Here is a 10,416-nt window from a genome sequence, read left to right on the forward strand (position 1 = left end):
TTCATACTCTCCGCCAAATACTGGTTTCTGAAGGGGCCCTCTGGTTAGGTCCGACTTTAATCAGTTGCGATATGTTGTTTTTATATGACAAAGTATGAACAGTGGTTTATGGATCAATGGTCTAAATCAACTTACATTTTTGACTTGACTAATCAGTTGCAATATTGTGTGTGCTGCAGCCATTTCACTGCAAACTTTCAGGCAGAACCCTGCATCCTTATTTTACCTGGCCTATGATTCACTAGTAATGTTAGCTGCATAACACCTCAACCACATACCCTAACCGCTATGTTTGGTTGTGCTGTCTTAGCAATTATGTCCAGTATTGTGATAAGGACAGTTACACGCTATGTAAATGAAACTGGCTACATCGGACATGCACAGCCCTGCCCAGTGCTACGCGTTAGACTCAGAGTAGCTTTTGGAATATAACACCACAAAGCTCTGGCTGCCAACTTAACCTGCCTGCACCATCTCTCCCTCTGCCTGCACCATCTCCCCTCCGCCTTCAACATCCCTCTCTGTGTCTGCACCATCTCCCATCCACCTGCACCATCTCCCCTCTGCCTGAACCATCTCCCCTCTGCCTGCACCATCTCTCCCTTTGTCCACACTATCTCCCCTCAGCCTGCACCATCTCTCCCTCTGCCTGCACCATCTCTCCCTCTGCCTGCACCATCTCTCCCTCTGCCTGCACCATCTCCCCTCTGCCTGCAACATCTCTCCCTCTGTCTGCACCATCTAACCTCTGCCTGCACCATCTCTCCCTTTGTCCACACCATCTCCCTCTCTGCCTGCACCATCTCCCTCTCTGCCTGCACCATCTCCCCCTCTGCCTGCACCATCTCCCCTCCACCTGCACCATTTCTCCCTCTGTCTCAAGATACCGGTTTTGTACGAAAAATAACTTGTGTGTTCTGTTTTATCTGCACATTGCCTTCCTTAAAACATGTAATGAAAGATCGTGCAATGTTTCTACGGGATGGATTTGGCTATGGAGCTACCAAGGTCCAGAATGACTGGTCGCAGCTTTGCAGCCTCGCCTGTGCTCTGTGTCTATTTAAACGTATCCTCAGCGGAGCGCGCACGAATTCAAAGCACATTTCATGTGTTTATTTCAGTCACTTTGAGAAAAGCCGAGAACTGTGAGGGAGAAACCATGGGGGGTGGGGGGGAGGGGGCAGGGGGTGGTGAAGGCGACGAGGAAAGGGTTAAAAAATCAGCAGTCAGGGAGGGGGTGCAGGCGGAGGGGGAGGGATGGTGCAAGCAGAGAGGGAGATGGTACAGGCAGTGGGTGAGATGGTGCAGGCGGAGGGGAGATGGTGCAGGCAGAGGGAGAGATGGTGCAGGCAGAGGGGAGATGGTGCCGGCAGAGGGTGAGATGGTGCAGGCAGAGGGTGAGATGGTGCAGGCAGGGGGTGAGATGGTGCAGCGGAGGGGAGACGGGGCAGACAGAGGGAGAAATGGTGCAGGCGGAGGGGAGATGGTGCAGGCAGAGAGGGAGATGGTGCAGGCAGAGAGAGAGATGGTGCAGGCGGAGGGGAGATGGTGTGGACAAAGGGAGAGATGGTGCAGGCGGAGGTTAGATGGTGCAGACAGAGGGAGATATGTTGCAGGCGGAGGGGAGATGGTGCAGGCAGAGGGAGAGATGGTGCAGGCAGAGGGAGAGATGGTGCAGGCAGAGGGAGAGATGGTGCAGGCGGAGGGGAAATAGTGTGGGCAAAGGGAGAGATGGTGCAGGCAGAGGGAGAGATGGTGCAGGCAGGGGGTGAGCTGGTGCAGGCAGAGGGAGAGATGGTGCAGGCAGATGGAGAGATGGTGCAGGCAGAGGGAGAGATGGTGCAGGCAGAGGGGAGATGGTGCAGGCAGAGGGAGAGATGGTGCAGGCAGAGGGAGAGATGGTGCAGGCAGTGGGAGAGATGGTGCAGGCGGAGGGGAGATGGTGTGGACACAGGGAGAGATGGTGCAACCAGAGGGGAGATGGTGTAGGCTGAGGGAAAGATGGTGCAGGCAGTGGGTGAAATGGTGCAGGTGGAGGGGAGATGGTTCGCACAGAGGGAGATATGGTGCAGGCAGAAGGGACATGGTGCAGGCAGAGGGTGAGTTGGTCCATCAAGTAAGTTGTGAGGGGGTGACACCATGAGTTACCCGCACCGGGTGACACCAACCCTAGTGACGCCACTGCATAGGCCCCTGTCCCTGGCATTGTAGGTATGGGAACTTTCAAATCTATTCAGTAGAAGAACCAGAGTTAGGTTCCAATCCCCTTACTGTTTGTTATCCGTCCACGTTTTTAACATCAATACAATATTTTCCTGGAGGGCGATTTGCATAGTTTAAACCCATGACTAACACTTTACTCTTGGCCGATATTTTTGTAGCTACATAACAACCTTCGTTATCTGTCCACGTTTTTAACAACACAACAATATTTCCCTGAACAGGGTAGCTAGCCTACCCCATTAGTCTAAAGCGCAGCCAGTTATTTCATGTCCAGATTGGAGAATATGTATTGAAGTAGAACAAAGTTGTGTGATTTAGCGGACACAAACGATAATGTATTTTTTCTTTTTAGGAAATGAGTATTCCTTGCTCGAAGATCAACTGTCGCAGTATTCAATAATATTGCTATTTTTATGTAGAAAGAAGCACAATAATTGTGTTCTAGGTATCAGCTACACCCGCTTAAAACCACAATAACAGGAGTGAGTGCACAGTGAAGGGGACTGTCTGTGAGGATGAAGTGTATGTAGGGGAAAGAGGAATATAAAATGCATAAACGTCATTTAAATTGGGTACAGTAAAGAGTGGGAAATCCTAATGTCTGGAATTGGGGGTCGTATTGAACTAAATTGTAAGCGGTAACCGTAAACTTTCAGCAGGCATGTTAGACACTCAAGCCCTAGCACGGGGCCATAATAAAGAAGAAAGTTTACCATAAGTGGTTACAGATTTTGCATATCAAGATTAGTTAAAGCCATACTATTGTATGAGAAGAATTGTGAGGGTTTTAATGAAATCCAGCTCAACAAAACAAAGAGCTTGGATAAAGCCACATCAAGGGTTAATTTGAGATAGAGAGGGTGGGGAGACTATTTGATATCCTTCTCCACTCGACCTGCTAAAAGCTACTGCCTACTCTGTTGGCAACTCCAACAGAGTCTAAAGTCCCTGGCTCACTGCCTCTGCTTACCTCCACCTCTCTCCATGCTCTCACAAGGCCTGAGATGGGGAGAGTGGGTTTCCCTTCAGAGTGTCTGAAATCTGTATTGAAGGCACCTGGGGTCCTGTGAATTCAGTGCTGCGGTTTCTCAGGTTTTCCTTTCCTTCATCACTCTTCTGGCGTGGTCGCGGGAAGCTTTGGAGAGTGTCAGACAACTTTACTGCAGCCAACTCCCACATCAGTCTAACTCTACGTTTTTTATTTAAGGAGCATCATGGACCCTCAATTTCCACACTTTGGAAAATAAGATAACCCCCCAAGACTAACCGTGGGGTACACCATGTTTAACAAAATCATTATTTAAAATAAATAATAAAATAAGCTATGACTCTAGAGAAAATATAAAACGGTATTGTGAGTAGTTAAAGGAACCTGGCAAAATGGAATAGCTACAAAGAAAAATAATATAATTCAAAACTGGGACTGATAATATACCTCTGTGTAACATAAAAGCATTTGGAAAATGCCCATGAATCCGTCCATAGATAATTTTGAAATGGAGAAAAAAGGACATTTTAGTGTCTTCATCCAGAAACGTAGCATGCTGTTTTGTGGATTGTGCAGGCGCCAAATAAACGTTAATGGAAAAGAGTTCTGGGATCCACAACATGTGCATTCTGGCAAGCATGTGAATCTAAGAAGAGCCTGTGCTGGAGTGGACTCCCAAATAAGTTCTGTAGTAACAATTTGGTTTTCCTCATTAGCGATAAGTAACACGTCATCTTCTAAAGGCTAGAGTTATTCAGCCTCAGCAAAGTTGTATAACAACGATAACAACAAGCATTGAAAGTGCAATTGGTCTCGCCTTTTATTAACCCTTTCCACGTGGGGCTAATTCCCCCGTGGTGCAGGGGAGAGGGACCACGCGTGGCGCGCGGTGCTCGTGACGAGCCCAGCTCATCATGCTGCACAGTGGAGCTCCGCGCACTCCTTTAGAAACGCCCGCACAGGTGGGGAATTAGCCCCGCGTGGGCCGTCCGCGGCTCAGCTCGTCATGAGCACAGATCCACTGTGCCTCATGATGAGCTGAGATCGTCATAAGCATGCAAGGGGTTAAGGCAAAGCCATTTGCTTTGCTATACAATACCATTAGCAAAGCAAATGGCTTTAACTTAATCAAAGGCGAGACCTATTGCATTTTTAATGCTTTTTTTGGGGGTGGGGGTTAAGAGTTAAATCAGTGACCTGCAAATTACACACAAAGCTCTGCAGAATGTAGATTAAGCTGCAGGCCAGTTGCCATTAGACCTTGAGTGCTGCTGATTACAAACAGTGGCAGCTAGTGAATTTAAAAAATGGTGAGGCATAAATACATATCTCATGGTTAACCAAGCGAAAAAGAAAAAGCAAGACCCCCGTCACCCCAGAGGATTTGAGGGGTCTTTCTCCAGAGAAAGGCTTTTAGAACAAGGAGTGAAATTCTCACCCATAGGAAAAATGGTAATTCCATTTTGCTGTTTGTCAGGGATCGTAAAACGCTGGCACAAGGGGATTGCAATATTCTGTAAAAAATAAACAAAGGACTAATGTCATCCTGTGGAATGTAGGCATCGCTTTTGGATGTAGTTTTTGAAACGCTGGGGGTCTATTGGGGAGTCATAGATGGGAAGGTTTTGATCCAAATTTGCATCCCTCAGTTTGCAATGGTGCGAAGAATAAGCAGGTATTTATTGGGACGCCTGATAATGTCTACGGCTTATGCTTTCGCCAGCGGAGTCGGCTATAGGGCCGGGTTAGACACCGCAGATGGCTCATTGTCAGGCTTTCACTGCTCAAGCGCTGAATGCGGCCCCCTCTGTGTCCTGAAACACAATGCCTAACCCCGGGCGCATGCTCAGCCCGCGAGGCGCACAGAAACGTCTCCCAGGGGACACCATTCAGGAGGCAGCTGGAATAGGCATTATGTGGCAGAAGTCAAGAAACACACCAGCACGGTATAGAGTGAAAGCCACAAATTGGGAATCATTTTATTTTTTCTGACTAAACGCCTTACTGACCACATCTATAAACAAGACACCAGCAGTAGATTTCAGTGAAGGAAAGAGCATTTTGTTTAAGTAAAACAAACTTAAGCCAAAGAGGAGATCTCAACTGCATGGAAAACAAGCATTTGCAATGTAATCGGTCCGATTGCATTGCAAATGCTTAAGTTTAAAATTGAGCGCGGCGCCGCTTCACAGACACCACGCTCGGGTTCTTTATATATTTCTTAACTTTAACACTGAGCGTGGTGTCCTTGAAGCAGGCGCTGCGCTCAGTGCTAAAGTTAAGAAATATATAAATAATCCGAGTGCGGTGTCCGTGAAGCGGCGCTGCACTCAGTGCTAAAGTTAAGAAATATATAAATAATCTGAGCCCGTTGTCTGTGAAGCGGCACCACACTCAGTTTTAAAGTTAATCAGCTGGAATGACCAAAAAAGTCCTCACCCTGTAAATAAAGAGGATGGTAACACGCCTCCAGTAAACGATCCAATCCCGGTGGGCGGGGCCAAAAGGAGACAAAGCGGCAACAAGGAGGGACTAAGAAGCCTCCTTTTCAATCGTAAGCCTGTGTTTTGCATGTAGCATGAAGCCAGCGAATGAGGAAGATGGGCGGGGCTTCAACTCCGCCTCCGAGAGCTTTGTAATCTGAATTGATTCCAAGAAGCATTTATATGATGCGCGCTGCTTTCGCCAGCCGAGACCTAAAAAAGACTGGAGGGAAAAGTTGTTCCCGTTGGGCTTCTTAACTTCTACGCAGGGTTATTTGGGGCGTATGGGTATGGGTTGACACAAAGAGAATCTAAGAAGCATTGTCAGCACGCTCTGCCGCTCTATGCATCGCACGTGTGATTAGAACTTTTCAAGGGTTGTGCTCACTTTACCAAAGGGAAGTACAAAACAACACTACGCCTAAAAGCACTACCTGTTCAAAGACCCTTACTACCAGCACAACAGTCTTTTACGTGTACTAGCAACATGTCGTCCATTGAATGAAAAGATTTTAAATTTAGGAACGGAGGTGTGAGTGCGCTCTGTTCAGCAGTGTCCTGGCAGAGGTGGTACAAGCAAGCACCAAGGCCCCCCTGATAGTTTGTAGGGTAGTCAATAAAATTAGAAATCAGGGACCATACAGCCCCCGAGGGCACTGGGCCTTGGTGTCACTGCACCTGCTGCACTACTAGCCTCAAATGTGACACTTGCGAAGACTTCGCAATAAACCTGCAGCACAGTATTGGCGATTTGTTGTGACTTGAGATTTAAGTCAACCACAGTTCTTATTTCATTATTATATGTGGTGGATCAAACAACACACCTCTGATCACATGAATCTGTAAGACCGCGCAACAGCAACCCGCCCTCTTGAAATGTGTTTTTTGAGAGTAGCACCACACACACTCTCAGCAGAACGGCATGTGACGCCAGAGCCCCATGTCGCAGGGAGCTAAGCACAAACAATAACAAGACTAGCTGCATTCCAGTGCTTACAAGGAATGTAAGTTTCCCCACGTTTGACCAAGGAAAATCGTACAGCAGTTGACGCACCTGGCTCCTCTCCTGCAATTAAAAGGAACAAAACATGCTTTAATGAACCATGAACAAGAATGACTTAAATCTGCACCTTGCATGTGAACTCATGTTTATTTTTTGTATTCATTTGCCACACATTACATTTTACTGAAGAAAGTGAAGGTACAATAACAATTCAATATATTCACAATATTACATTTAATGATTATTGTGATAGGAATGCCCCCTGAATGGTGTATGGTTGTGCTAACCAGTCCTGAGTGTTCACCAGTGACAATCTTGTATTCTGATTTTTTATTTTGGCCTCACCATCACATTAATCAAGGGTGTGTGCAAAGGTGCCTAGGCCTGTTTCTTGAGATGAGTACGTTTCCAGGCCTGGAGGGGTGCACAAAGTGTGACCCTCATTTTAGGACTATCATCCCTGTCATGAGTTTAGCATATAGAGCGGTAGTGGCAGCATACCCGGTTGTGAAACAGTAGTCGCGACTAGACTTGTGTCAGGAGGGTGAAGGCCTACTGGCCTCCACTGTACCACTTTAATCTACTGGGCCTGCACGGCCTCAACAGCTGACACCAACAGTGACCATGTGGCCTTGAAGCTGCACCGCTGCCTGCATGGGGCCTGCAGTGAACCTGTGACCTCTATTCCCCTCGACCCGTGAATGCCGACAGCCCTCGCAGCTGCCGCAGCCTACAGGGGGCAGAAACTGCATCAGCAGCTGCAGGACCAAGGAGGACGGAATAGAAGCACACGTGCAGCTGGTGCGTCTTCCCTCCAGTGGAGGGAACGGACTTGTGCATCTGCCCACCGTAACCAGACAAGAGAACTCACATTTAGGTGAGAAGAATAATGCAGAGACTGTATATACCGAGGTCACAAACTCGTATGCAAGGGGCAGCACTGTACCTGTGCCTGAAAACATACCAAACACGTACGCTATAGCGAGAGGTGAAAGCAAATGGGACCTTAAAGCTCGAGTACAGTGGCCCTGCATTAGTATTCATTTGTAACTGCATTTTGTGGTGTTTAGTATTATGTTTTCAAGGTTATTAAAGCAGTGGCTTAGGAAGGGGGGTGCGGTGGGTGCGGGCCGTCCCGGGTGTCATCACTGAGGCGGGTGACAAAATGGCAAAAATATGTGTTTTTAAAATAAAAAAAATTGGGGGGCTCACAACACTTTAAAAAAAAATCATAATATTCACAACAAATGTAATAACTTTATCTGACAATTAATTAACCTCAACAAGTCAACATAATACGTATTGAAACTTTTTAGTTCAGTCAACAAATGCAACAAAATGCGGCTAAACTCAACACTGTGTAGTGGAGAGCATATAGCTAACGAAGGGCAAGGGGTGTTTCTTTTCGGCAAAGTCTGTCTGCAGTTTATACTCGAGCGAGACGTAAACACCCGGTGACTCATCATCACTCAACCCGCAACCAAACCTATCTGCTGCTGTGCTGGTCAGTCACCCCACGTCATTCTGTTGAGTTAGTTGTGCATTATTACTGAAGCTTATAAGTGCTGCGGTCAATTTATTTTTCATACATTTTTTAGATCATTGATTTATTGTGATCATCCTCTTCTCTCTGATATTGAGTTTGGTAAATAACATAAATGTAATGATGCATGCTATTTGTTTGTATTTGTATGTGAAGCCGGTGGTGACGAGAAATGTTCCGCACCGGATACCACCTGACCTTGCTACACCATTGTATTAAAGTACTTTCTTTCATTAAAAGACAAGTACCGGACAATTAGTTGTGCTGCTCACCAGTTGTTCAATTCCAAGCTTGATGTACCCCCACGCTATCGCCTTGAGAAGCCTGTGACTGCTCGCTATCACTACCACTGAGTGTCAAGTCTTTAAGGGGTTGCCTTGGCCAAGTTTTGGTGAGTCATGGTAGGACAGATTCCAGAACATCAGAAGAAAATGACCCCAATCATTGCAAATGAGGCCCAGTAGCCCCGCTTGTCCTGTGACCCCCCTACCGATTAGAGTCTGTCAGTTGCTCATAATGGTAAATAGCTTGCCCATCATGTCTTGTGATGGGCAATCACATAATATGCATGGTTTGTTGCTACTTTCAGCTTGGCAAAAGATTTCTCATGACAGGATACTTTCAGAGCTAAATTTAGAATAAAACCTTATTGCATTGGTAGCTAGGTTTGCTACTAAGCAAAAGTGTATATCTATGAGTCACTACGCAAACAAATGAAGTTAGGATCTAACATTTTGATAATAGTTTTAATGATCATAACTACATACTTTAACATGTGTCTTCAATAGACCATCAGTCAAATTCACATTCGTTTTAATGCAGTGAAATATTCCATTTTGGAACTGTATAACAGATATGTAAATCAGAAGCAGGCTCCATTTTAATCAAATTATGTATGGAATTAGCGTAGGCAATTTTACGATCATATGGATATGTAAGGACATGAGCACAACCTCTAAAATGTAATCCATCCATCCTCAATCAAAGTACATCGCCTCCAAAGACAAACTTTTCCTTAGGGTCAAAAATGTTCTACACAGTCAACCTTCAATTTTCTCAGAGGATTCTGTTTTAAGGTTGTGAGTTCCATTCCACATAATATGATAGACTGTATTTAGCAATGTACATCTTAGTCAAGGCTGTCACACTCCCACTACCCATACCTGGAAAGAATTGCAGCAAGCCCATTCAAAAGTGGGCACTGTTGTGAGCACAGATCAGTCGACAGTTTACAGAGGGTGATATTGGAGTTCCATTACCTGGTAAATTTGAAGTCCTCTCAAGGTCAAGACCAGATACAAAGTGGAATGGGCTTCCTTCTTATCCTATAACAACAATGCAAACCTTATTAGAATAAAGCAGAACTGCAACATTCCATGCACACCTAGTTCAAGACTGCATTGCAAACTCAGCTCACAGCAGCGCGTCTTTTGTGCTGGTGTTTGCGGGTTATGGGCACCAGCATCCATTTTTTGGGCCCAAGTCTTTTTTTCACATCAAACTTAAACCTAGAGCAAGACAGAAAAGGAAGGAGGAGTAAGATTGCAAAACAGTAACAACAGGAGAATGCAAGGATGAAAATGAACCTGCAAGAGTGAGATAAAGAGACAGGTAGTGTAAGGTGGTGGTAGACAAAGGGACAAGGTAAGCTCAAAACTAGAAAGACTTGATATTCAACAATCTCAGCATTCGGCGAAGCGGAAGGTGGGGGCTGCTACACTCCTAAGAAAACCATTAGGCTACAAACGTATTTTTAGATCTTAGTACAGACAGCCTTAGCTATCTAGTAGACCTTATACCACCGCACAACACACTATAAACATACCTATACAGAATGTGTCTTTGCGACATCAGTCATTAAAACATTGGGTTGTTTGTGCAAGGATCCTGAAGGCACTGGCTTGCTGGCTATCCTTCACAGTTTAGGACAAGCTCCAAGCATTTTGAGGATGCATATGGTTTTAAATTAGTGCCTAATGGGCTGGTTTGGTGTTCAGCAGCACACCCCATCCCCGCATACATATAACACTGTAGCTATGCTTATTTACTTCAAGTATTCTTTTTTCTGCTATGCCATCAGGGCCGTACATATGTTTTCAGTCTGAATCAGTCACACACAAACACTTCCACATGTCCCCTTTGATCTTCCACCCAACCGTGCATTGCGCATAGTGAT

The 10,416-nt window shown here is 45.8% G+C and overlaps 1 protein-coding gene across 4 annotated transcripts in view; it reads right to left on the bottom strand.

Annotated features, from left to right (window-relative positions):
* Window positions 1-10,416, bottom strand: part of FRMD1 (FERM domain containing 1) — a 797,190-nt gene that overhangs the window by 302,007 nt on the left and 484,767 nt on the right. For 3 of the 4 annotated variants that reach the window (XM_078648855.1, XM_078648854.1, XM_078648853.1), the window contains exons 7-8: window positions 9,500-9,565; window positions 6,692-6,760 (exon numbers count right to left, since the gene is read on the bottom strand). The exons of the other annotated variant lie outside the window; for it this stretch is intronic. In XM_078648855.1, the coding sequence (XP_078504981.1) occupies window positions 6,692-6,760; window positions 9,500-9,565 (135 nt within the window). The remainder of the gene's footprint in view (window positions 1-6,691; window positions 6,761-9,499; window positions 9,566-10,416) is intronic. 4 annotated transcript variants of the gene reach the window in all.

The sequence above is a fragment of the Lissotriton helveticus genome, chromosome 6 (assembly GCF_964261635.1).
Source record: "Lissotriton helveticus chromosome 6, aLisHel1.1, whole genome shotgun sequence".
Classification (NCBI taxonomy): domain Eukaryota; kingdom Metazoa; phylum Chordata; class Amphibia; order Caudata; family Salamandridae; genus Lissotriton; species Lissotriton helveticus.